Source organism: Rosa rugosa, chromosome 7 (genome assembly GCF_958449725.1).
Source record: "Rosa rugosa chromosome 7, drRosRugo1.1, whole genome shotgun sequence".
Taxonomy (NCBI): Eukaryota; Viridiplantae; Streptophyta; class Magnoliopsida; order Rosales; family Rosaceae; genus Rosa; species Rosa rugosa.
Window position 1 is genome coordinate 7238574 of NC_084826.1, and position 26218 is coordinate 7264791.

Sequence of the window (26218 nt, forward strand, 5' to 3'; positions counted from 1 at the left end):
CCTCCAAGCCTTATACTCTTGTGTAAGAGCTGAGTTAATACTACCCTCTTTTGTTATTTTGTATTGTAGAGGACACGGAATAGACCCATCAATGTACGTAACCCATTAGATCACACCCTACCAACATTGACTCGAGCATAAATCTCCAAATTACGTAATTAGTGTCATCCAAGAGAACTATGATTGCATTGCTGAAATTTGAGAGTAGAGAAAGCTGTAGCTCATTGTTCTGATACATGATTCAAGGTGGCAAAGGCTGAAACTATGATTCCTTTAAGGTAGAAAAGCAGAGAAAATAGGAATTCCTATCTTGAATATATAAGCAGGAGGCAACCAACTCCAAAACCTGAGTAACTATAATATGGAAGTTACTGAAATATTCATCACAAAACTCAACAACCTTCAATAATTGGCAGCAAACTTCGTAATATCTTAGTAGAGTTCTTCAATGGGAATCCAAAATCAACATATACTCATCTCACACAAAAATACCCAAATGCAGAATCAAAGAGAATTATCCCAGAATTTCAAGACAGTTCCGGGCTTCCGGCCCAGTCTTCTTCAATCAAATTTCCACCATTATTCACTTAATATTTGCAAGAATCATCAAATTTCACTAATCTTGACTGGTGTCCTTGATGATAGTCTGAACGTCTAGAATTCTAGGCCGGTTTTTCACTTTTCTTCAACCTTTAACAAATCTCCAGGAATAACTTGTTTCAATCAGTAATAGAGTGCTCAAAACACAAATCCAAAGCTTCGATGTAGAAATTATCAACAAATCTCAACAATCTTAACAAAATCCCAAACCAGATCCACGAAGATGAACTTATCTGAAAAAGCTTGAATCCCACTTCTGATATGCTTGAATCATAATTAAGCAGAATAGAGACTGAGAATATGAATTTCTTGAACAACTAGGTCGCCGGCACGGATTTCCCATCCCAATCGAACTTGGCTCTGATACCATGTCAGAGTTTTATGAAAAATAGAGAAAAGCAGGAAAAATAGAGAGAAAGCTGAAGAACAAGATAGAATCCAAGGCTTCAATTGTATTGATAGAGTATCAAGTACATGTATTTATACTAAAGCACATATATCTAACTTGAGTTGGAAAATCACACTTTTATACTTAACAAGAACCATCTGGGGATTCTGAAATCTGAACAACCCCAAAACTTTAGTGGATTTAAATAGTTGTACACAGCTCAGATTGTGTAGGGTTTTGGTGAGGTAGATGCTTTTGTACTTTGAAGAACATCTGGAAATTGGAATTGTCAAATGAGAGCTGTCATTTTCTTTTTCAGTCCAAAAGAGAGAAAGAAAAAAAGCATATATTTTCTATTTTTCTAAAGGATATCAAACGAAGCTTCTCATGTTGATCATATAATCCTTACAGCTAATCCTTCTGGTATATTGTGAACAGCAATAGCCAAAAGTTACCAAAAGGCCCTGAGAGAAACCCTTTGAACCAGCAAAGGAAACCCCAACACCAGAGCCCTCCCCAAATGAATGAAGAGTCATTATTCCAATCACAAGAACTACTTTAGTTGCATCTGCACCTTTAATGTCCAACATACTAACCTCTCCATATTGTTCGAGAAACTGAAACCAGATGTAATGATGTAAAGCCATGCATAATTGGAACATGATATATACTGGCACCATGTACAAGTAAATACCAGAACTAGAACAGCTACAAACAAGCAGATATATTTACATGGGTATTATTTTGTTAGTTCACAAACTTATAGGATTTGTACTTAAAAGCTTGGAACATCGTATCATTTTCAACCTGTATGTCCTCTCATAAAGAAATGAAATAATTCATGAAATGGCATGCCAATGGACTTTTCTGGACAAGCAAATATTGAGATATCACAGTTGTCACCTAGAAAGCCTATGTTCTCATTATAACTAGATTATACTACCAGTTAATACGCATGTATGGACTAAAAGAGGATAACAAATCTCTCTGCAAGATGTAATGACGATGTTGTTTAGATAAAAAGCAAAAATCAAAATCACAAATCACAAATGGGAATAAGCACCAACTAAGTATCAAGGACGGGGCAGATATGTAAAAACAGAAGATAAGAAAAAGCCAATACCTTCTTGCAAAGCAAAATAAAAATTCCCCCAGCTAGAATCCCAAAGACCACCCAATTCCCTGCTCCATGACCTTGCCCTTCCTGTATAAGATCAAAGCTTGCAGCCAAAATTACACCAGCAGCCATTCCATTGCAGAGTCCAGCCCATTGTGGATCAAGCTCCACAAAGAAGAATGGCACTGCACCTAAACCAGTGGCAGCAGCCATTGCCAGCGTAAATAATGCAACAGTGGAGATTGAGACTTTGCTGTTCCCGCCCTTTGTCTCACCGATCCCGTTATTTATATCCTCAAAACCTAAGGTATTCTCATTACCAGTGCCATCAATAACATTAGTTCTCACATTCTTGTGCGGAGCAGATATCAACTTCCGTGAAACCTCTTCTTCAGACTCGGCTGTAGCATACCCAAATAGAACCACGCAGAGCAGTGAAAACAACACAGCTTTCCTACAAGCAGACTTCATTTTTTCACTCGTAATATGTCACTAACCAGATCACAACTTCAGTTTCATAATTTTGGGAGGTACACGCTATATTAATTCTTCTCTTGGATGCTATCAGATATGCCGCGCTCTATCAAACCATCCAAGGCCACTTCTCCAGTTCGAAGCCACCCCTCGTGGTTTGATGTGCCCTGGTGTCCCCCTGCCAATTTCAAAAGAGGTACTACTTACATCAGTAATATAGTAACAGTTGAACATTCCCCATAAATGGATATTGTAAAACTCTGGCTTTTCCAACAAAACAATTGCCACATTCCCATAGAATTTGATGTACAATATCCAATTTAGTGATTTACGATCGAAATTCTGAAACTACGATAAGAATTAAAGTGAATTAAACTACGATCGAAATTCCACGGGGATGCAACGCAGATAAAACGATCGATTATGGATCAAAATCAATTTGAGTATTTGACGATGTTGGAGTAAAGTCGGGTCCTTTGGACTTTTTTGGTGCAATTTTATTGACAACAAAAATTTTAAAATAATAATGGTGGGACTTTAATTTTAATTTAATTTAACACTGTGAGTCAGCACATTGTTTTTGGCACAAAACCGGTGACTCCGCAAAAATGGAAAGGATATGGGATGTTTTTCGGTTTAGGCTTTCCCTTTCCGGTAATATTATTAGATTAATGGTCAAATTACCCTCGATTCGGTGATATCCCTCAAGCATATTCTTTTTTATTGTTTTTGGGGCTCATCCATGGTTATGAACCTAAATGACTAGTTTTACCGTATTCAAAATTATCATTTCAAAAAAAATCAACATGAAAGAAAGAAAATATTAATAATAATGCGAGCTCCTGAAAGTTACATTTTGTGTTATAAAAAAAATACTCATAATCATAAACCTAAATGACTAGTTTTACCGTTACCAAAAACTAATACAAGAGATTCAAGAGAATAATGAAGGTACTGATACAAATGTATAATGGAGAGACTAGTATGGACTTGTTGGCCACTTTTCTTAAGCACCTAGGAGTACTGGCAGTTTTGTAATGTTTCCTACATTATTCGTTTCCACTTTGAACGATGGATGACAGAGACAATCAAACAAATGGAGAAAATTAAAGGCATAGTTGGAGTGCAAACAAGAGTTGCCTAGTGCAATCCACTCGGGTATCCAACTCAAAAATGCGTATCTCTGGTTCATAGGAAAACCAAAACTAGTGGATACCACCTTTCTCTTGTTCTATTTGCTACCAGTTAATAGACCATACAGTCTTCTTTTCTTAACCATTGGTATGCAAAACAAACACTAAGAGATGCACATTTGTTGAAATTTGAATGTTGGTGTTTTTTGTATATATGTTTTCTTACCAAACATGTACACGACTATATATAGTGGCTGAAAACCACAAACTAAAGACAACAACTCCTTAAAACAAGGAATCCCTAAACTAGGGAAAAGGTAAACAACACAACTCCTTAAAACAAGGAATCCCTAAACTAGGGAAAAGTATGGGCATAATCCATAATTCAGCAGCTTCTAATACTCCCCCTCAAGCTGGATCAAGGGAGTCCCTTGAGCCAAGCTTGGAAAGCAGACGTTCAAACTGAGCGGAAGCAAGAATCTTGGTAAAAATATCTGCTAGTTGATCACATGATCGTGTGTACACTGTTTCAATAAGTTTAGACTGAACCTGATCTCGAACAAAGTGACAATCAACTTCAATATGTTTGGTGCGCTCATGGAAGACTGGATTGGCTGCGATATGCATGGCAGCCTGGTTGTCACAATGTAGAGATATAGGCGCAGTGCACACAATGCCCAAGTCACCCAACAATGTCTTTAACCATATGAGTTCACAAGCTGTGGATGCCATTGCACGATACTCAGCTTCGGCACTAGAACGAGCAACCACAGTTTGTTTCTTACTTTTCCAAGTAACGAGGTTGCCTCCAATGAAAGTACAATACCCAGTTGTGGACTTTCGATCAATGGCATTTCCTGCCCAGTCAGAGTCTGAGTAGCCCACAAGGTTGAAGTGGCCATTGTTCTTCATAACAATTCCTCGATCAACTGTGCCCTTTAAGTAGCGAAGAATCCTCTTGACAATCTGTAGATGATGAGTGGTAGGAGAGTGCATGAATTGACTGACCAAACTCACAGCATAAGTGAGGTCTGGTCTTGTAATGGTGAGATAAATGAGCTTACCCACAAGGCGTTGATAAACACAAATATTTGAGAGAGGTTCTCCGTCAACATCTATTTTAAGTCTACTATTAAGAGGAGTGCGAGCAGGCTTACTATCCTTCATTCCTGCCTCATCAAGAAGATCAACAACATATTTGCGTTGATTTAAGAACATACCATTTGAGGAGTGATCCATTTCAATTCCAAGAAAGTACTTCAATGGTCCAAGATCTTTGATGGCAAAGGCATTGTGCAAGGCTGACTTGAGAGACTTAATCTCATCCATATTGTCTCCAGTGATGATTAAATCATCCACATACACTAGAACAACCAACTTCCCAGCCTTGCCATTTCGAACAAACAGGGAGGAGTCTGCATGACTTCGCTTGAAGCTTGAGGCAAAAAGAACCGAACTCAGTTTGGAATACCAAGCACGTGGGGATTGTTTCAAACCATACAAGGCCTTGTGAAGTTTGCACACCATTCCAGCTTCACTTTCACGTGGATGTCCAGGAGGTAATCTCATATACACATCTTCTTCTAAATCCCCATGCAAAAAGGCATTCTTGACGTCCATTTGGTATAGAGACCAGCCACAATTCACAGCAACAGATAACAAAACTCGTACTGTGTTCATTTTAGCAACCGGAGCAAAAGTCTCCTTATAATCAACAGCAAAGGTTTGAGTGAAGCCACGAGCTACTAACCTTGCCTTATGTCGCTCAATTGAACCATCAGAGTGGAACTTGATTTTGTAAATCCATCTTGCCCCTACAATTTTCTGCCCTTTGGGAAGCTTGACTATACTCCAGGTTCTATTGTCATCAAGAGCTTTGAGTTCATCATGCATAGCTTTCTTCCAAACTGATGATTGATTTGCTTCTTCAAAGTTCCTTGGTTCGGTTTCTTTGGAAATCTTGATGAGGAATGCATTGTGAGGAGAGGAGGTACTGGTGGAGTGAGCAATTTGAGCAAGAGGATAACGTGGTGTGTAAGTCTCATATTCCTGAAGTCTTGTTGGTTGATGTCTCACCCTTGGTGGGTTTCTTCGAGGTTGAGACGTGTTTGGTGCCACCTCTTGTTGATGATCTTGAGTGTCAGAGTCTGCATGTACCTCTTCAGTATCCACAAATTGTTGAACTGGTTGTTGTGAACTAGGAGTGTCTACTGCAACTTCAGCAGGAATTGGTATGGGAAACAACTCACAAATATGCTCCCCCTGAGGTTCATTATCAGATAACTGAAAGAAAGAGTCAGACTCATCAAAACGAACATCCCTTGAAACAAATATTTTTCTGGTCTTTGAATTGTAACACTTGTAGCCCTTTTGGGTAGATGCGTACCCTAGGAACACACATTTGACAGCTCTGGGATCAAACTTATCCCGATGATTTGATTGAATATGTACAAAACACGTACAACCAAATACTCGAAGGTGTGCTATGTCAACTTTTCGACCTTTTAGAACTTCAAATGGAGATTTGAAATTTAACACACTGCTAGGCAATCTGTTTATAATGTAAGCTGCAGTTTGAATTCCTTGAGACCAGAATTTTTTTGGAACATTTGTTTGAAGCATTATGGCCCTAGCCTTCTCAAGTAAATCTCTATTTTTGCGTTCTGCAATGCCATTTTGTTGTGGTGTTCCAACACAACTAGTTTGATGAATAATCCCTTGAGCACTGAGATAATCAGTCATGCTTTTGGATGTGTATTCAGTGCCATTGTCTGACCTTAGAATGCAAATTTTAGAGGAAAAATGATTTGTGACAAGGTTATGAAAATCTTGGAAACACTTGAAGACTTCACTCTTGAATTTCAAAAGATACACAAAAGTGGTTCGAGTGAAATCATCAATAAAGGTGACATAAAACCTATAGCCATCAAATGATTCTAGGGATGCTGGTCCCCATACGTCAGAATGTACAATCTCAAAAGGCTGAGTTGCTCTAGATTGAGAGATTTGAAAAGGCAATCTAGTAAACTTTGACATATGACATGTCTCACATTCATGGGAGACTTTACAAAAACTAGGGAACAACATTGACAAAACATGAAAGGATGGATGAGCTAGGCGTTTATGCCACAATTTTTGTTGTGTTGCAGATTTGGACTCTGTTAGAAAACACTTTGAAAAACTTGATGAAGTTGATATGTAGTACAAGCCATTTAGAAAGAACCCTTCACCAATCTTCTTCTTGGACACTCGATCCTGAAACACAACATTGTAAGGAGAGAAAATAGCTAGACAATCCAACAAGTTTGTTAACCTTCCTACAGATAGGAGTTGGAATGGAAAAGAGGGTACAAATAATGCAAATGACTCAACGCTATCTGAAAAAAGCTTTAATTTTCCTTTTCCTAAGATGGGAACATTGTTACCATTTGCAATTGAGACATGTGAAGATTTTGACAAGGTTTCAAAATCATGTAATATGGAATAATTATTTGTCATGTGATCAGAGGCACCTGAATCCACTATCCAAAAATCATGATTCTTACTGACATCCAAAGCAGTGGAAATGGCACAAATAATACCTGGTATATCCTTTGAAGAAGCCATATTTGATTTTGCCAGAAAACCAGCAAACTTTCCAAGCATAGCAGTTGTGCTTCCATTTTCATTGCTGTCTAAACTGCCTTGCTTCTTTTGAAGATATGTAGCAAACTCATTTATGAGAGTTATTGGATTGGACGTGAAGTTCATAATATCTTCAGAAGTGTTGCTGAAGTTTGCCTTTGAATTAGAGATGTAAGAGGTTCTCTGAATGCTGCCTCTTTGATTCTTCTGTTCCTCATTGAACTTAGGTTTCAGTTCTGGATGCAATATCCAACATCTCTCTCTTGTGTGGCCTATACCAGTTCGTCCAATGCGTTCACAATGTGTGCACTTCAGATCTGGCCTCTTGCCCTTGTATGTTCTGTCGCTTGTGACACTTTTGTTTACAGCAAATGCTCTAGCTTCTGACCCTCCAGCACTAGTGTCTACATTCATCACCTTTTTACGCACTTCTTCACGTTGAATGGAGTTGCATACTGTTGTGAATGAAGGAAGCTCAGGGCTCATCAAAAGATGGCTTTTGAGATCTTCATATTCAGATCCCAGACTTGCAAGCAGTTGGAACACTTTATCTTCTTCAGCTCTTTTCCGCAATATGGTGGCATCAGTGGTGTGAGGTCTATACATATCAAGTTCATTCCACTTGGCTTTTAAGTTCCCAAGATGTTGAACAAATGAGAGATTACCTTGTTGAATCCCTGCAAGATCCTTTTTGAGTTGGAACACTCTTGCTGCATTGTTTAGGTTGCCATACATATCTTTGACAGCAACCCAAAGATGTCGAGATGATTCTGAATAGCTGAAGATTTCAGCAAGTTTTGGCTCCATTGAATTAAGAAGCCATGACATAACCAGTTGGTCTTTGGATAACCAACTTTCGTATTCAGCTGATGAGGCATCTGGGATGTTGTTTTTGTCGCTGATGAAACTGAGCTTTGATCTTCCACCAAGAGCTAGAGTGATGGCTCTTGACCAAGGAAGGTAGTTGAACTCATTTAGAAGCATTGAGCACAGACGCTGATTTGGATTCCCATCTGGGCTTTCTGTCTTTGCAACGAGAGAACCTTCTCCTTCTGTCATCTTAATGAGAATGATAAAGGAACACGAGAATCTTGAAAGAACAATACAGATGCAGGTCCTATGAGAATTTCTGCTCTGATACCATGTTGAAATTTGAATGTTGGTGTTTTTTGTATATATGTTTTCTTACCAAACATGTACACGACTATATATAGTGGCTGAAAACCACAAACTAAAGACAACAACTCCTTAAAACAAGGAATCCCTAAACTAGGGAAAAGGTAAACAACACAACTCCTTAAAACAAGGAATCCCTAAACTAGGGAAAAGTATGGGCATAATCCATAATTCAGCAGCTTCTAATAACATTTGATTAGTAATTGTTAGCAACAACTTTACAGAGATCACCGCCATCTTTGTTTAATTGTTCTGTTACATCAATAAGATTACAGACACTATCTATGTAGTATGTACCCTTCACCATTATTCACCATTTTGCAGACCAAAACCGAGATCATTTTACACTCTGAAATTAGCAGGAGATGCTATTTTTCTTCCTATTTAAAACCAAAGAAGGTAAATGAACTCCAACTCCTCAGGCTGTCACCGAGGCGAGATGGTAGGGATTACACCACTGATTAGATCACTTCCTTCCACGTTGGAGGAGGACATATATAGGTCCCCAGTAAAAGTCGATGATGAAGTTAATGATTTTTCAGTGTATGAGGAACCAGATGGTGAAAACATTGTTTCAGCTCCCGGCATAAGTTTGATTATGTTCTCGAGCTCCCTCACCACATCCAACATTGATGGCCGGTCGTCTTGTTTATCATGGCAACATCTGAGGGCCAAAGCTACAAACCTCTGAACACATTCAGATGGATACGAACCCATTCTGCTATCTATAATGGAGAACATCAAGCCTGACTGATGAGCCATATTCACCTACAAAACAAAAATAACTTCATTATTATTTGTACCCTTAACTGCTGATGAAATTAAAAGAAACAAAATTTCTGTTTTAATGTTATGATAGGTACCTCGCGAACAATGTTTTTGCCATGTGATATTGGCAGCACACCAGTCAAGAGCTCCAGAAACACAATTCCAAGGCTATAGACATCGCTTTTGTCTGTTAACTTACTGGTCAAGAAATACTCTGGATCCAGGTAGCCCTGCAAGTATGATCCCAAAGTACTAGAGTTATGAAAGAAACAAATTCAGTTAAGATGTAACTTTTATTATGTTTCTAAGCCAGTCTTATAAACTTTACCGAATTAAACATATACCGGTGTTCCTCTCACGACTGTAGATACGTATGCAGGGCCAGTCCCTTCATCATTCTGGACAGGTGCTAGTCGTGAGAGTCCAAAATCGGCCACCTTAGCGATATAGTTGGAGTCCAAAAGTATATTTGTGGCTTTAATATCTCGGTGGAATATAGGAGGATTTGCCTCGGTATGGAGATAAAGAATTCCTTTGGCTGAACCCAATGCAATACGTAATCTCATACTGAAGTCCAGGCTTCCCTTGGTTTTATCTGTGACTCGTATCACAATAAGTAAACAGAATTAGCTAGGTGAAACTCCAGCCAGAAAGGCATGGTATGGGAGGAGCCGCTTAAAAAATTAACTTCAAATGTTGGAAAGTCCATACCAGAAAGCCAGTCACGTAAGGTACCATTAGGCATGAACTCATAAACCAACATCTGCAGGAGCAGCAATAACATAATTCAATTAATGAAATTTCATGTGGTCCTAATACATTGAAGCATTCAATGATACCAGCATGCCACACATTTATGTTGCATAGGAACAACTTTATGTAGTGCATGCTGAAACTCCAACTTCTTACATTCATGCAATTAAAGATTATGCAGTGAAGAGTCACTAGGCGAAACAGTAAAGTAAATCCATTTATGAGTTCAACTTCCAACTGATAAAGTTCAGACTAAATTGCCTTTGTTCAGAATGAGAAGGAAGTAAGATATGAATCTGTAATGGGCAAAGTGTTCACGCAATTGCCAAACAAAACAACATGAGACTCTTTGGATTTATTTGTGCTTATTTCACCAACTTATGATTTAGAGATTTAGAAAATAAGTTGCAAGTTGCAAGCAATGATTAAGTGTTCAAGACTGCAAGCTCCATACCTGCTCCCCTTCTTCTTCACAGTATCCTACCAAAGCGACTAAGTTTCGATGGTGTAGCCTTGATAACAATTCTATCTCGGTCAAGAATTCTTTTTCACCCTGTAGGGATCCTTCTTCTGCACGTTTTATGGCTACAGCTGTGTTATCAGATAAGATACCTTTATAAACTTTCCCATAGCCTCCTCGTCCAAGTTGAGTTGCACTATCAAAGTTCCTGGTGGCTAGTGTCATTTCTTTGAAAGTGAACGCCTTTACACCATCAATTCTCAAAGAAATCTTCGACGCTGAAAAGAAAGATAAGGCTTCATACCACTCTCTAGGATGATATTCAGACATGATAGTATCTAAATATTTAGTACCATTTAATTACTATTCAGCACTTACATGAGTGTCTCCTTGAAGGTGGTGTGTATCGGTTTCTGGTGCATCTTGTGAACAGAAGCATGACTGTTGCAGATATACTGACAACAGAAGCAATGGCCCCTATTATAACAACTGCTAATACACCCTTACTGATGCCCGTCTTTTGTCTCTTAACAATCACTATAACAACGAAAGAAAAATTTAATCCACCAAGAATAAGAAACTACTACTCATTCTAAAACGAAAATAGGATTCGGATGAGTTATAAAATGCAATCAAAATAACTTAAAACAGCTAATTTCCTAAAAAGTACAATGCTGAGTGTGCACGGGTATCAAATATTTCTTAGCAACATAGAAATATTGTCAACGATTTTGAAAAACAATACTAGCCCACTAGCTAAAAAACTGTCACTAACTGGTATAAAATGAATTTTTTATGCAATGATTACAAATACTGTGTGCTTTTTAAGTCATGCAGGTGTTGGCAGAAGAGCATATAGCAAATACAGCATCATTTCACAACTTATACACAAAAATCACATGACTTGAAAAAGATGTTCAGGTAAAATACATACTATTTGAATAAGGTCCCAGCAGTTTGAAGTCGAGTAGCTCATATGGTCCAAAGAAATCATTCTGAGGAAATTCCCATGATGTAAAGATGCCTCTAATTCGCAGAACCTCACTTGCATTTAAATTATGCAAGTGTGAAGCACCATACACAGGGAAGAACTTCAACTGCATCCCTAAACGAGGCCCTTTTTCCCAGACGAAGGAACTAATTGATAACTGGTAAATCTCCAATTTTAGAGACCTAGTTAAATACTCTTCAAACTGCTGTATATATGGAGGAAAGTAAGAAAAGCTCGGGCTTTTCAGACGATATTCAACTATAATAGGTGATGCACAAAAGCATGGCACAGGGGAAGATGGAACATATTCATAGAAATCATCCACCGGACATGCTTGAATAAGGCAGGTCATCTGTTGAGTTGAATTTATTGAATCTTCGGGGATCCCATCTCTCGCTTCAGATTGACAGAACGAGCTTATATTTTCTATGCTAGCATTCTCGCAAATAGGATTTCCTTCAAGCCTAATAACAGACAAGTATTTGAATTTATAGAAGTAAAACAATGTACAGACAAACTGATAATTTTCATCAGACACAAGTAATGGGAAAGTTAACCACTATGTAACGTGAAAGCAAGCATAACATTCACCATAGATTCCATTAGAAAGGAGGACTAACATTCTAGTTATAGGCAGCTGAGTTGAAAATAAACCAAAAGCACAGTTCATGTAGATTATATTTCAGAAAATAAAGAATTTGGTATTGTGTGTATATAAACTTAACCATTCATACTCTTAATTTGCATACGATTCCATCACACATCACTATTTCTATAACTAATCAATCAAGCTGCGTATCTATAAGATTTTCGACATTTAACTGAACTGACATAAATAAAATGTCCAGACTCCAGACAGTTTATAACAAAATCGTTAAGATCCAGGGTACTCTTTTCTTCCTTGTTTTTATATAACTTACATAAGTATATATTAGAAATAACTCTAAAAATAAGGGGCTGTATAGAAGTCAATGCATTTAGAAACATACCTCAAGGTGACATTTGCTGGAGGATTCAGCTCTCCCAATATGTTAGAGAGTGAATTGTTCCGGAGATCACTGCAACATTCAGCTAACAAATAAATAAGTTCAATCTAAACATATGCTCTAAATGCCGCATTAAACTTTTTCTTCTTTTTTTTAAAGAATTTATTGATAGGAACTCCAAGAAAACAAATAAAATCAATTAATTTATGCTTCAGTCTGGTAAAGGTATTTACAATGAAAGTCTAGCTCTTGTACTAAAGGATATGTTCCTCCATATAGCAGGGACAGAACCGTTCAACCAATTATTTTCGAGCGACCTGTGATATAAATCATAAGAATATCAGATCCAGTGTGCGTAGAAGCTTAGTAGCAATTATCCAGTAGAATCATAAGAGCAAAAAGCTTGAATGATGAACAGTCATATATAAAGGTATTTTAAATATTAAATGTGTCCATGTATTCTATAATTGGAAATTAAAGTTTATCGAAGTAAATTGATGCTCACAATTTCTGAAGATGAGGAAAATGAGAGAAACCTTCAGGAATAGATCCGTTAAGATGATTATCTGACAGATCACTGCAATAAACAGAAGAACATGTTAACAGGATAAGTTCTTAATAGATCTGATTAGTAACAAACAAATAGTAAATATAGTAATGTTCATGTTTCACTTCGTTGAAAATTATGGATGAAGCAATGTGATATATCAATAGAACAAATTACAAGTTTACTTGGGCCATTTACATACATTGTTGTCATATTGTCAGAAAGTCCATGTGATGGTATTGGTCCAGCAAGATGATTCCAGCTTAGATCTCTGTGACATGAACCCAGTAAAAGTTAGATGATATAAACATAAACAGAAGAGTAATAATTGGATCATAGTGTCAAGAAAGATGCCTAATACAGAAAGATACTTACAGATAACTGAGGTTAGGTATCTGGCTAAGATCAGGAATTGCTCCCTGCAGACTGCAGTTCCTGAGACTTCTGCCAAATCAAAAGGAGGAAGATAAAAAAAGGTATAAGCAATCTATCCAAGAAAATTTATCCAACATGGATAAGCAGTATCAGCTATATTCTTAATATGGCAAAAAAGGATATAAGACCAAATTTTTGCAAATTTCCTAATAAAAGCAGTCATTTGTTTCTTTAGCTCTGACTCATAGTGCATTAACGATGCTCTTTATCATCCATATTTAGAGAAAAAGAAAAAGAAAAAGAAAAAGAGAAAGAGCACAAGACGAAGATACTTATAATCAAACTTACAACTTTGCCAATCTGGAAAGGTTTCCATAAGTAGCTGGAATCTCAGTTCCCATGAAGTTGTTGTTATCGAGTTGACTACACAAAAGATGTAAAATAAAAAATAAAAAATTTAAGAAACATCAATAAAGCATTTGTAGTTAAGATTTCCGATCAAGGGAAGATTCAGTAGGTTGAAATCCTGATCAAAACATTGCTACGTACAGTCATGAATTAAGATCGTGTAAAAGGAAACAAGAGCCTGGTTGTTAATCCAAATTAGCAATTAACACTGAGTGGGATCAGGACGTACAGTATGCGCAACCCTGGTATGTTGGAGAATTCTGGTGGAAGATTTCCAGATAACTTATTATTATCCAAGAGCCTGTAAGCGTTTGTGTCAATTACACACTAGAAATCAGTGATCAACAAGCATTAATACAGAACAACATCCCAAAAAGGTAATGACATTATATAATAATATAAGATGCTATGAAAACTCACACATGAAGAAGAGCGGGTATTTCAGAAATCTCAGATGGAATTTGGCCACTGAAGGAGTTGTTATTCATATGGCTGCAAAAGGAACATACAAGGACCATTTCACACATTTGAAATATAAAACACTAGCCAACTTGAAACACATTGAGATTAATAATGTACTTACAGGTGTCTTACGCTGCGCAACTTAACAAATGATTTTGGTATTGAACCTGAAAGATGGTTCTGGTCAACTTGTAGTCTATTTAGATTTTCAAGATAACCAAGCTCATCAGGCAAGGAACCCGATAGTTTGTTTCCATTCAAGAGCCTGCAAACACAATGCATCATGGAAACTAATGAGAGTTCGTGCCTTATCACAGAAATCTATATTCATAGACCTAAGACCAATATCCAGCAATTCACAGCCTTTTCAAGATGGCCATAAAGTTATAGAACATTAAACACAGTACTGAACTTTCAGTAACATAAATTGATCTTGGCTTTACCATTTCATATTAATCAAACAAGTCTCAATCAGCATATAAAGGATTTACGAGAGGAATCAGACGGAGATATTACAAAGATGCATGAAAATACATTGAAAATAGAACATGAACTCAACTTACAAGAGTTTCAAGGACGTAATGTTTCCTATCTCCTTCGGTATAGTCCCACTCAAGTCATTCCACATGAAATCTCTTCGAGAAGGGTAAAAAACAAAAGACAAAGAGGTTAGCAATATCGCTGGAAAGATAATCAGGAAGAACCAACTAAGCAATGTAATCACTGATCAAACGAGATGACATGACTCACAATATCAGAAGTTGAGATAGTTTGCCAAGCTCAGGCGCTAAAGTTCCTGAGAGATTCATACTCAGCAGTTGCCTGCATCAAATTTGTTAAACTACCTAGTTAGCCTAACTTAACTCCTAAGAACAAGTAATTACATAACAACATCCAGCTAGATTAACAAAACCAATTTATGAACAACACTAAATTGAACAAGTCGAAACAAGTTATTGAAACAAGAACACATACAGCTCCCGGACATGCAAGTATCCATCAGTCCCAACAACATCGAAACACAAAACTCCGGTCCAATTCGCTTTACATGGATCCCCTTTGTCCCAATTCCTCAAATGCTTCCCGGAATCAATCAAACTACCCTTCACTGCTCTCAATGCATCCACTGCAAATGGGCACAACTCATAATCCAATTCCCACCAAAACTAACCCAAAAAACTTTTGTAACAGTAAACCAATTGGGTTAAACTCAAACTGGGTTTAGCAAACAAGTATAAAAAATTCACCTTCAGAAGGATTAGTAACTTGTGCAACCGCAACTAGGAAGAAGCAAGAACAAGCCAGACCAATGAGGCAACCCCAAAATATCAGTCTCAACATTCTAACAATAAAAAACAACCAATCTTCAGCAACAGAATCAAATCAATCAATCAACAAAGGAAAAAAAGACATAAAGTTCGAAACTTTTCAAAGATTTCGAAAGCAAAGTGATACCTTTTGAGTTAAAGATGTGGACTTTGAGACTAGTTGCGTGAGTTTTTGCAGAACTCAAGTGAGAGGCTTAAAGGGTTGTGGTACTTGGTCGTCGTCATGATGATGACCTTCATTATTATCTCTGAGACTAACTCTGGCTTTGGTTGGTAATAATATTATACAGGTTAGTTTTTCTAAACTATTTTAGTCTGATAGTAAAAGCTGAAAAGATAAGAGCTTGATGGAGGAACTTGGCCTCTTCTACTTCTCTGTCCGTCTCTTTCTGACTACTCAGCTTTGAATCTTCTCGGCGTGAGAGTTAGTGAGAGTGAGACAATGAAATTTAGGGAGGGGGGGTAGAGTTGACTTTTCTTTGACCCTTTGGAGGGTACCAAACCAAACCCGCCATTTTTTTTAAAGTGCTTCTGGGTGGGGTGACCAATTGGATCTTTGTTCTTTGCTTATAAAACTCGTTTAGTAAACCCACGTTTACTTGAATTTTATGCCTCCAAGTGATTCCCTTTCACACTAAGTAACAAAATTGAGATCTAGATTTTAGATTGTTTAAGCTTTTTCTTTGTGGGATTAATTGGATTGTTTAATCTTGAGTGTAGGCATTATCAATCAGAATATTGGGATATATGACAAGGTGTACTTTAGGGCATAATTTGTCAACCTTTAAGTGGAGCTTAAAGTTTGACACATACAAGTCTGCATTGCATATTATTCTCTTACCTCAACGTCTACATGATCGTTCCCCCCCCCCCACAAATTCGGGTTAGTAGCGTCTAGATCCACATTTTCTAAAGTTTACTAATAAAAGTCACATAAGGTGGCTCCACTTTCACTAATCACCAAGACAAGACAAAAGGCAGCCGCCCTCTTCAAAATATATCTTGGAATTGCCGGTGTCTTCAATCCTTAAATAACAGAATAGCTCATGTCACTACAGCTATGCACACCGATATGATCGTTTTATGAAGACTCAATCTGAAATCTGCATTAATGGACATTCCAGATGACCTAAGAACCATCTGGGGATTCTGAAATCTGAACAACCCCAAAACTTTAGTGGATTTAAATAGTTGTACACAGCTCAGATTGTGTAGGGTTTTGGTGAGGTAGATGATTTTGTACTTTGAAGAACATCTGGAAATTGGAATTGTCAAATGAGAGCTGTCATTTTCTTTTTCAGTCCAAAAGAGAAAAAGAAAAAGAAAAACATATATTTTCTATTTTTCTAAAGGATATCAAACGAAGCTTCTCATGTTGATCATATAATTCAGAAAGACAAGCCAGGCTGCCATTTGCATACTTGGTCTTGAGTATGTGGTGTCAACTTCCATATAAAACAGATGGAATAATCAACTAGTAGGTCAAAAAAATTATTGTTAAGTGATTATGTCCACAAAATAATGGATAGTCAGTAAGGAGGATCAATCGATTCTTTTCAAGTGGCTGGGTGACAATTTTAAAATGTCAAGGCAACATTTCAACTCCATCCAAAATGTGAAGGTTTACATTTCTAAGTTTGTAATATTGGGTTTAAAATGTCTCAGGATGATAGAAGATGATCCCAAAAGAAGCTTCCCTTTTTACCACATAGGTATTACATTAACTCGTCTTACAATAATCATTTACCATGTAACTGAGTGAGTCAATAACGTAAGAAGTGTTCTTACTCCATCTGTACCGATTTGTAGCGCTAAGCCAGTAGTAGAAACAACTTGAGCTTCTCTAAATGGTAGCTAAAACTTTGGGTACCAAAACATGCCTTTGATGCCCTCCGGGTCAGCTTCAAAACCCAAATTTTGATAGAAGTCCACGACTGCAATGACAATGTAAGAAAATGAAGTACAAAAACAAGAACGTCCACATCAATACATGATGCTAAAGCAGTCACCGCCACTTTACCGGCACTAAAGCAGATTTAGTTGTGGAAAAGGGAGACTAGTGTAGAATTAGTGGCAAAAGATTTCTGTTGCAACCTGTGATAGACTATGATTACTAAGACACAGAGTCACACACTACTACCAAAACGTATCAGCATGATATAAAGTATTACAATGGCAGACAGGCTGATCTATTGGAACAATTTAAATAGCACTCAAAGCATAGTAGTATGATAAGTGAAAATGGCTATAAATAATGGCTACAATACCTTGACTATCTGCAAAAAGTGAAATATTGCCAATGTCCCTCTGCAGAAGAGCCCTTATAATCTTTTCAACAAGGGCCTTTCCAAGGCCTTGTCCCTGAATGATAAAGAGTTATTAGAACACAAGGATGCAGTTTGTAAAGAATTGTGGAAACCTATTATAACATTAATGCTTAGATTCAATAAACAATATTCAAGCCCCAGCATACCTGATAGCTAGGATCAACTAGGACATCCCAAATTGTGGCATTGAACGCATGGTCAGATGTAGCTCGCGCCAAGCCAATTAGCTTCTTCTGGTCATTCCCGTCTGTCAAATAACTTCTCCAAGTACACTAAGATGTTCATGAAATAGTTTTAGAAGTAGTACAAGCATGAAAAAGATTACAATACCAATTGCGTGAAAAGGAAGGATACTGCAACGATGTCCTATCCATATGTACCTGATCCAGGCGATTTCCGAACCGAATGTAATGTGGCTACCATGTAGCTATTTTTCAAAGCTGCAGCCAGTTTTGAAAGTGGCCTGCGAGGCCAGCCTACCTATTCAAAAATGCAAGTATGCGTTAAAATGATTTGAGTTTTTCCAGTGGATAGAATATAAAAGACAATCTTCACATGTTCCCACTGGACTGAGAGAGCATATTTATTTCTTATACATAAAAGTGACATATGAAACTTCCTGTACATGCACGTGCAAAAGAAGTAGCAAACTAGCAATGACAAAGTAATTACCTTATCACAGAGGGCTTGAAGATCATACACATCAACATCTCCACCAGAAGAAAATATTATTTCTTCAACTGTTCCGTCTGGTTCGGTCTTTTCAATGAGAACTAACTCTTCAGGAAGGGGTTCTTCCTCTTCTGGAAGTGTGGATGGTGGTTCCACTACTTGTGTTGTGTTGTTGCTTAAGATACTGCAATAAGAAGTGAGTTAAGGACCTTCGTAAATTTACTCTGTGTGAGAGGAGGGCTAGCAGGTAGCGATTAGCGAGACACATAAATATAGACTGATGAAATAAAATGTAAATCTTTTCCATTATACACTAGTCTTTAATTATTATCCATTTCATAACTACATAGTGGTACGAGCATTCAGATTATAAGAAATAGTATTGTTCAAGCATGCTGTCAATAGGCATTAAACCTTAATGCACAATAGTATGTAACAAAGACCAGCAAACCATTTTCTCTCATTCTATTTGACATATTATACTTTCAGTTGACTGACTAAGTGCTGAAACCAAACAATGGGTCATATTTCACCAACATAAAGCACTATTTGACAAGTTTCTGAAAAAATCTAACTCGTATATCTAATCTCTAGCTTGAAAAACATTCATGAGCAACTAAGCACCTATAACATTCTAATTTGAATCGCGAACAAGGTAAGTAAAATACTTCCACATTCAGTGTGTGTATTATACGCAGATATGTCATGTTGTAGTATTCATATCATCAGTAAAAGTGGATATCAACAGTTACCCAGATTTAATCGATTCCCAAAAGCCAGCCTTGAGTCGATATGTCTTATGAATTCTGCTTCCTGCATATAAATATAGCAAAATGCTAAAACTTTTCCATCATAGCTCACAGAAATTGGGTAATTACTAAACTCTAACACACATTACACTGCAAAAATGGGCAAGTTACGCATACCTTTAATAAGGCTGTGGCTTAAATTGCAAGGAAACAATAACTTATTCGATACTTGACGACCCAAATCAAACGAAGCAATAGGGCACCTGCCACAAATATAAAACGAAAAGGGCATCACTTTCTTGAACCCATAAACACACATTTTACTTCACCATCACCATAAAGTAATTGCACCTAATGGTTACTGCAGATTGATTCTAAAGAAACATTCTTTCTGTAATTAAAACCAAGGAGGCTCATTATAGTGTTGTGATTACAGACAGAGCAGCAAGATGGAGCAACAAATTTGAGTTCAAAGTAGCAAACTTTCCAAGAGATGATTGATGAACTGAAATGGGTTGGAGTAGAATTAAAGCAGAGGGGAACTACTTACAGAGGATAGGAAGCTAAGGCTCTGAGTGTAGTGGGCATGTTGTTGCTGTGTGACTGTAACTGTGCTGGTGTGGATGGATATATTGCTTTGCCTTCTGAAACCACTCCTTTCTCTTGACAAGACCACAGGCTACTTGGGTTTCTGTTTTCCCCTCATTGCCCTACCTCCATCGAACATATTACACAGTGCCATTATGGGCTTTCTTTTAAATGTGGCCGGAAAAAAAGTGTCACATGCCAGTGCATTCGACCAATTACATTGTCAAATAGAATACTACCTAACGAGGGGCCATGCTGTTGCTAGGCAATGGCTCCTCGAGCACTGGAGTGGGCAACAATGTCTCAAATATGTGGGCAAAAAGAAGTAAACAACAACTTTAAAAGCGTAGTACAATCAAAAGTTTTATAATATATTAATGTACCAATATATCAAGTGGAGTTAGTCGATACCTAGTTCTCTCAGAAAACCCTACCCCTCTAGTCGGCGTCTCCCGCCGTCCTTGCTGCTTTCTCACTGTGCCATGGCTACCATCGACGCTGTCACTGCCAGCTTTGCTGCCTCACTGGCGCTGGCTGAAGGGGGTAAAGCCCCGGATTTGGGAAAGATTGGTGGAGGACCAGTCCGGCGATCTCTGCAATCTTTTCTTCTCGGAAAACCACTAACTCGTAAACCGGTGGTTTCCAATGCCTTCAAGTCTCAACTTTTTAGAACCTGGATGGTGGAGAAGGCCTTCCGCGTCCAAGCAAAGGCGGACAACAGGTTTCTGTTCTCCTTCGACCTAGCTAGAGATCGGAACAAGGTTCTTAAGGGTGGTGTTTGGTGTTACGACCGGGCTCCGATCTGTCTGGAGGAGTATGATGGGGTCACCCCCATCGCCGATGTCCCTCTGAAGCACGTTCGGATGTAGGTTAGGGTTTCGGGTATCCCTCCTCTCTACGAGGAACCCGACAACCTCATTCTCATTGGAAACCTTCTGGGCGGCTACTTGGACTATGATAAGCGAGAGTTTCGCAAAGGGATTGTGCGCATCTTCTTCTCCCATGATATTTCAAAACCGGTTCTTCTCGAGCGTCGGGTCTTCCTGGCCCCCGGCGTTGAACCTATTTTGCAGTTTCAGTTCGAACACCTTAAGGGTAGATGTCCTCAGTGTGGTTTGATCACGCATTCTGGGGCGAAGTGTGAGGAGCCAGCGGCTCTTTCTGACCCTAGGGTTGTGACCTTTGGTGGCGGCTCTTCTTCCTTGGGCGGTTCTTTTGCGTTCTCTGCCAAGAACCCCCGTGCGCCACCTTTGTCTTCTTCCTCTCTGCTGCCACGGAAGAAGCCAGTTATTCGACGTCTAGAACGAGTCACCACTGTATCTGTTGGTCCTGACGGTACTGTGCCAAACTCGTCAACTTTGGAAGGTATGGCCCATGAGGTTACATTGCAGGTTATGGCTACTGGGGTGACCTCGGTGGAACAGTCTGCTTTAGGTACCAAGGATCTTCCACCGGCCTCTACTATGCAAGCTGGTCAGCAGCAAATTGTGACCTATAAGAAGAGAGGTCGCCCAGGGGTAGCTGAACCCTCTCCTAAGAAAGTCAAAACTATACTGGGAGGCAAGATTCCCACTCTGCATGCGGAAGCTCTTGGTTTGACTGAAGCTGAGGATGATGTCACGCTTGTGACACTGAAGAAGAGGTTGGGTAGGCCGCTTGGAAGCAAAAATAAGGGTCTCCGGCCGCACAAGAAAGCGGGTTTGACTCCTTTGCGTCTTACCTATCCGGATATTGCTGCTACCCAGGAGATTGGCCCTAAAGCTAAGGGCAAAGGGAAACTCTAGGTTTCCGGGTTCTCTTCTGTGCCTAGTATTTGCTTTCTAGAGTCTAGTGCTATGTAAGTTAGCTTCTCTAATTGTACACCAATTGAGGTCTCTAGGCGATTAGGGTTGTTATAACAAGAAGCTTAGATAGTTTTGGGTTTTGGGCATTTTACTAGGTACTGTAATAAGTGAGCGCATTTGTCTACAGTGAGGGTCCCCTGTCATTTGCTTGGCAGCTCATGCCAGCTAGCACTGTTGGTATGAGGCAGCTTGTGATGTATGTGCCTTCTGGCCATGGATAAGTTAATGAAATTATCTATTTTCTCTCAAAAAAAAAAAAGTGGAGTTAGTCGATACAGGTGTAAATTAATTAAATACGGACTGAAACTAGTCTACCAATGTAATAAGTTTTCTTTTAAATCGAATCAATCTATTTATTATATCATACATTGATATACCATAGACAAACTATTTAAGTTAGGATTTGTTGGGTTCTACAATTGGACATGTGGTCAAGGCCCAATTGAGAAAAAATTGTATTGTCTATTCATTCAATTTCATGCAAACATAATAACATGGGTAGTAGACATGCAAACATAATAATATGACCAAAAAATAACATGGGTAGTAGACCCATATAAAGTTATGAACCAACCAATAATAGTCTGGTAAGCATAGAAGAAAATCATATGCCACTAAAGCTCACTTCCTAATCTTGTTCATAATGCAGTCTCAGACTCTCAGTCAGCAAAGCAAAAATTATACTATGGACCAAGGTCCAAGTAGACCATAGGCAAAATGGGGCATTTGGGTGCAAAAAATACTGATTTTTTTTGCCTTGGTGCAGGTGGACCAAGGTCCACACAAGACTCTTTGTCAACAAAGCTCCAAAAGCCAATAATTTAGTCTCAAGAAAAATAGACTGGAGCATGTACTTGTGCAATTCCACCTCTCTCTCTCTAATAATAGCATCTTTATTGAGTTCCGAGCCACCTCTGTCACTTTCAGTCCACGCTACTACTCTTTTCAGTATGTTCCTTTTTTTGTAAGTGAGTATGTTCCTTTCAGTGCCCTCATTTTCACCTTTATTTGTTCATTGGTCGCATAAATTCTGTTTAATACAATTTATTCCACAAATTGATGAATATTTACAACCATGGAGTTGCACAATAACGGCTTTCAACTTTAAAAATTTGAAGAGAGCCTGGCAGCCTGCATTTTAGAGTAGTCCCAAATCAGACAAAGCATTTCTTTTGCTGTGTTTAATTATGTTTATCTTCGCACAGAAATAGAAAAAGCAAGAACGCAATACAAGACAAAGGAATGATGAAGAAGAAGAAGCAAAAGCAAAAGTGGCTGCAGTAGTGCCAGCGAGCATGTCCTTTCAACAAAAAGCAAGGGGCGCGGATGTGATTTGATCCACACCAAGGGGCCATTTACGTAAAAAGAAAACTGAGATAAAGAGAATCAATGAATGAATGAATGAATGAATGAAGCTCATCATCATCATGATCCAAAACACTGTTTGAGATTCAGTGGTGGTTTTAATGGGAATGGTTTCTGAGAACCCTTTTGCTTTTTCTAACCGTTCTCCTAAGCTCTGCAACTCCTTCACCACTCGGTATAACCCTTCTCTCTTCTTTCACAATGTCCATTTACTCTTTAGCTAGCTTTTCAAGTTTTCAAGTTCACGTTCATGGGTTGTGCAAGCGTTTTGCTTTGCATTACTTGCATATTTATTATGTACTTTCTGTTTATGTAGCTCATGTTTTGTACTCTTTGTCTGGCCTTGTTTGAGTCTATAATAGTGCTCAAGTACAATTCTTGAACGTGGGGGGGTTATAGATTTGGTTAGTTAATTAACATATCAGACAGAACTTAACAATTTAAATTGATAGCTTCGATCTCTACAAATATTGTTCTTACAAGGATTTGGAAGGAAAATTGTTGTTCTACTTATATATTGATACGAAAAAGAATTGAATCCAAGATCTACGCTTTACATATATCATTTCATGTTAGCTCTGGCAGCTTGTTGGTGACTTGGTGTTTTGGCTATTATTGACTTTAAATATGTGCCATAGCATCTGCAAAGAAACTGGTTGATCTTTGGTTTTATGGCCAACATGAGAATTGAGATTTTTTTCTTCCTCATTTGCAACCTTATTGTCCTTTGCTTGTCGAATTGAATGTTGTTAAATTGATAAACTTGGATGTGGAGAGCCCCAATTCTTTGCTGGTCATATTCTTGAGTCGATCATGCTGGTTGTTCACTGCTATATTGGAGGTTTTATGTTCATGCAGTATCTTTTCGGATGTTGCTGGGGACATTACAATCGTTGTCGATGGAGAATCCTTCTTACTTCACAAGGTAAACTCATATACCTGACATGTGGCTTTAAAGGCCAACTCACATCTGATAGTAAAGATTTTGAAGTTTCAATTGGTGAAGTTCATGGCCTTTGTAACCTTACATTTCTGTTTTGTTGAAGTTTCCATTGGTGTCTCGAAGTGGAAAGATTCGGAAAATGGTTGCAGATGCCAAGGATTCAGCTGCAAAATTGGAGCTCCACAACATACCAGGAGGACCACAGGCATTTGAACTTGCAATGAAATTTTGTTATGGCATGAACTTTGAGATCACGAGCGGAAATGTTGCCCATCTTCGCTGCGCTGCTGAATACTTGGAAATGTCTGAAGACTATAGGGATGAAAACCTTATTGAGCGAACGGAGATTTACCTGAATGAGGTTGTAGTTCAAAGTCTTGAGAAGTCAGTGGAAGTCCTCACCACCTGCCAGACACTACCTTCTATAGCCGAGGAGGTTGGAATTCCAAGCAGATGTGTGGAGGCTATTGCTACCAATGCTTGTAAGGAACAATTGATGTCAGGGTTGTCTATGTTAAATTGTGATGGTGAATCTCCTGAGCTTAAGAGTGGTTGTCTCGAGTGGTGGGTTGAAGATCTCTCATTGCTAAGGATCGAATACTATCAGAGGGTTATTTTTGCCATGCAAAGAACAGGTGTTCGACCAGATAGCATTGTTGCATCTTTAATGCATTTTGCTCAAACATCCTTAAAGGGTATTGGAAAATGTCAAATTTGGAAAAAGCCAGATAGCTTACCAGAACATGACCAAAGGACTATTGTGGAAACCCTTATAAGCTTAATGCCAACAGAGAAAAGCTGTTCGGTGCCACTGAGTTTTATGTTTGGAATGCTGAGGATGTCAATCATGGTGGATTCTGCAATTGCCTGCAGGCTCGAGATTGAAAGGAGGATTGCTTACAGGTTGGAGATGGTTACACTAGATGATATCCTTATACCGTCCATTTATGCAGGGGGTTCACTGTATGATGTTGATACCGTTCATCGAATACTGGTGAACTTCCTACAGCGGATTGAAGAAGAAGAAGATGAAGACTGTGGATATGAGTCGGAAGGCATTGCTAATTCTCCGAGCCATGGTTCATTGTTGAAAGTTGGACGGCTTATTGACTCATATCTAGCTGAAATTGCTCCTGACCCATACCTTAGCTTGCAAAAGTTCGTTGCTATGATTGAAGTACTGCCTGATTATGCTCGAGTCATCGATGATGGACTTTACAGGGCGGTTGATATATATTTGAAGGCAAGTTATCAACATATATCAATCGTATAAGACATGTTCTTGTGTATTTTTTAAGTCACAACACATGTTTCTTGAATTGACTTTACGTTCTTGTTTAGGTACATTCAATGCTAACTGAACAAGAATGCAAGAAGCTCTGCAAGTTTATAGACTGTCAAAAGCTCTCTCAAGAAGCCTGCAACCATGCTGCACAAAATGATCGGCTCCCAGTACAGATGACAGTGAGGGTTCTGTATTTCGAGCAGGTCCGATTGAAGACTGCACTGTCAGGAAACTCAGGAGATGGGTTTGTCTCGCAGAGAATAAGCAGCGGGGTACCAAGTGCAGCCATGTCCCCCCGAGATAACTATGCTTCATTGAGGAGAGAAAACCGAGAACTGAAGCTGGAGATCTCAAGAATGAGAGTGAGGCTGAGCGAGTTGGAGAAAGAGCAGTTGTTTATGAAACAAGGAATGATGGACAAGACAGGAAATGGCAAAACTTTCTTGACCTCAATCTCTAAGGGGATTGGAAAAATGGGAATTTTTAGTGGTCAAGCAGGAGGTAAACGACAGAAATCGAGTAGGAAGTCCCGGGGATCGGAGGGGAAAACTGGTAGGGGTAGGAGGCACTCTCTTTCCTAGGTAACTTAGAAAGTTTTGAACCTGTAGAAGTTCATTTTCAATGTCATCGTTGCACTGGCATATGGATTGATTGAGCTAGTTCCGGCTCATGGTCTCACTTGTGAAGAGAGCCTGGAGTTTGTACTACAATTCTAACCAAGAGGTAGGTTGACCATGAATTCCATCTTATGTATGATCTAAATGTTGTTCAAGTAGCTACATTGATCTTTGAAATGCACTTCTTTTGCAAAGTCTCTGTTAGTTTTTTCCCAACACTTGCTAATGAATTAGGGGT

The 26218-nt window shown here is 38.5% G+C and overlaps 5 protein-coding genes across 6 annotated transcripts; 1 reads left to right on the forward strand and 4 right to left on the reverse strand.

Moving 5' to 3' along the window:
• Positions 1 to 1222: 1222 nt before the first annotated feature.
• On the reverse strand, positions 1223 to 2779 carry LOC133722352 (putative zinc transporter At3g08650). Its single transcript, XM_062149239.1, has 2 exons — positions 2112 to 2779; positions 1223 to 1605 (listed from the first exon to the last, which is right to left on the reverse strand). Exons 1-2 carry the CDS (start codon positions 2574 to 2576, stop codon positions 1360 to 1362), a joined length of 711 nt encoding a protein of 236 aa, XP_062005223.1. The 5' UTR covers positions 2577 to 2779; the 3' UTR covers positions 1223 to 1359.
• Positions 2780 to 6828: 4049 nt separating this feature from the next.
• LOC133722386 (uncharacterized) lies at positions 6829 to 8530 on the reverse strand. The gene is made up of 2 exons (XM_062149280.1): positions 7294 to 8530; positions 6829 to 6967 (listed from the first exon to the last, which is right to left on the reverse strand). The coding sequence occupies exons 1-2, from the start codon at positions 8393 to 8395 to the stop codon at positions 6939 to 6941; spliced, it is 1131 nt and encodes a 376-aa protein (XP_062005264.1). The 5' UTR covers positions 8396 to 8530; the 3' UTR covers positions 6829 to 6938.
• Positions 8531 to 8680: 150 nt separating this feature from the next.
• Positions 8681 to 15944, reverse strand: LOC133722385 (probable LRR receptor-like serine/threonine-protein kinase At1g06840). 2 transcript variants are annotated; one of them, XM_062149278.1, is made up of 21 exons: positions 15718 to 15931; positions 15510 to 15604; positions 15238 to 15388; positions 15013 to 15084; positions 14826 to 14897; positions 14384 to 14527; positions 14221 to 14292; positions 14030 to 14101; positions 13741 to 13815; positions 13393 to 13461; positions 13220 to 13288; positions 12976 to 13047; positions 12704 to 12787; positions 12474 to 12542; positions 11428 to 11948; positions 10872 to 11030; positions 10488 to 10771; positions 9992 to 10043; positions 9625 to 9875; positions 9376 to 9510; positions 8681 to 9280 (listed from the first exon to the last, which is right to left on the reverse strand). In XM_062149278.1, exons 2-21 carry the CDS (start codon positions 15601 to 15603, stop codon positions 8939 to 8941), a joined length of 2859 nt encoding a protein of 952 aa, XP_062005262.1. In that variant the 5' UTR covers position 15604; positions 15718 to 15931; the 3' UTR covers positions 8681 to 8938. The 2 variants fall into 2 exon arrangements, with proteins under 2 accessions (XP_062005262.1, XP_062005263.1); XM_062149279.1 differs by lacking the exon at positions 8681 to 9280 and having other exon boundaries at positions 9374 to 9510; positions 9609 to 9875; positions 15718 to 15944.
• Positions 15945 to 17114: 1170 nt separating this feature from the next.
• LOC133722387 (histone acetyltransferase TAP1) lies at positions 17115 to 20044 on the reverse strand. Its single transcript, XM_062149281.1, has 8 exons — positions 19889 to 20044; positions 19516 to 19601; positions 19342 to 19402; positions 18590 to 18773; positions 18298 to 18397; positions 18064 to 18164; positions 17858 to 17951; positions 17115 to 17524 (listed from the first exon to the last, which is right to left on the reverse strand). The coding sequence occupies exons 1-8, from the start codon at positions 19924 to 19926 to the stop codon at positions 17445 to 17447; spliced, it is 744 nt and encodes a 247-aa protein (XP_062005265.1). The 5' UTR covers positions 19927 to 20044; the 3' UTR covers positions 17115 to 17444.
• A 2860-nt stretch (positions 20045 to 22904) lies between these two features.
• LOC133722425 (BTB/POZ domain-containing protein At3g08570) lies at positions 22905 to 26189 on the forward strand. The gene is made up of 4 exons (XM_062149321.1): positions 22905 to 23310; positions 23994 to 24060; positions 24182 to 25321; positions 25420 to 26189. Exons 1-4 carry the CDS (start codon positions 23237 to 23239, stop codon positions 25942 to 25944), a joined length of 1806 nt encoding a protein of 601 aa, XP_062005305.1. The 5' UTR covers positions 22905 to 23236; the 3' UTR covers positions 25945 to 26189.
• The last annotated feature ends 29 nt before the right edge of the window (positions 26190 to 26218 follow it).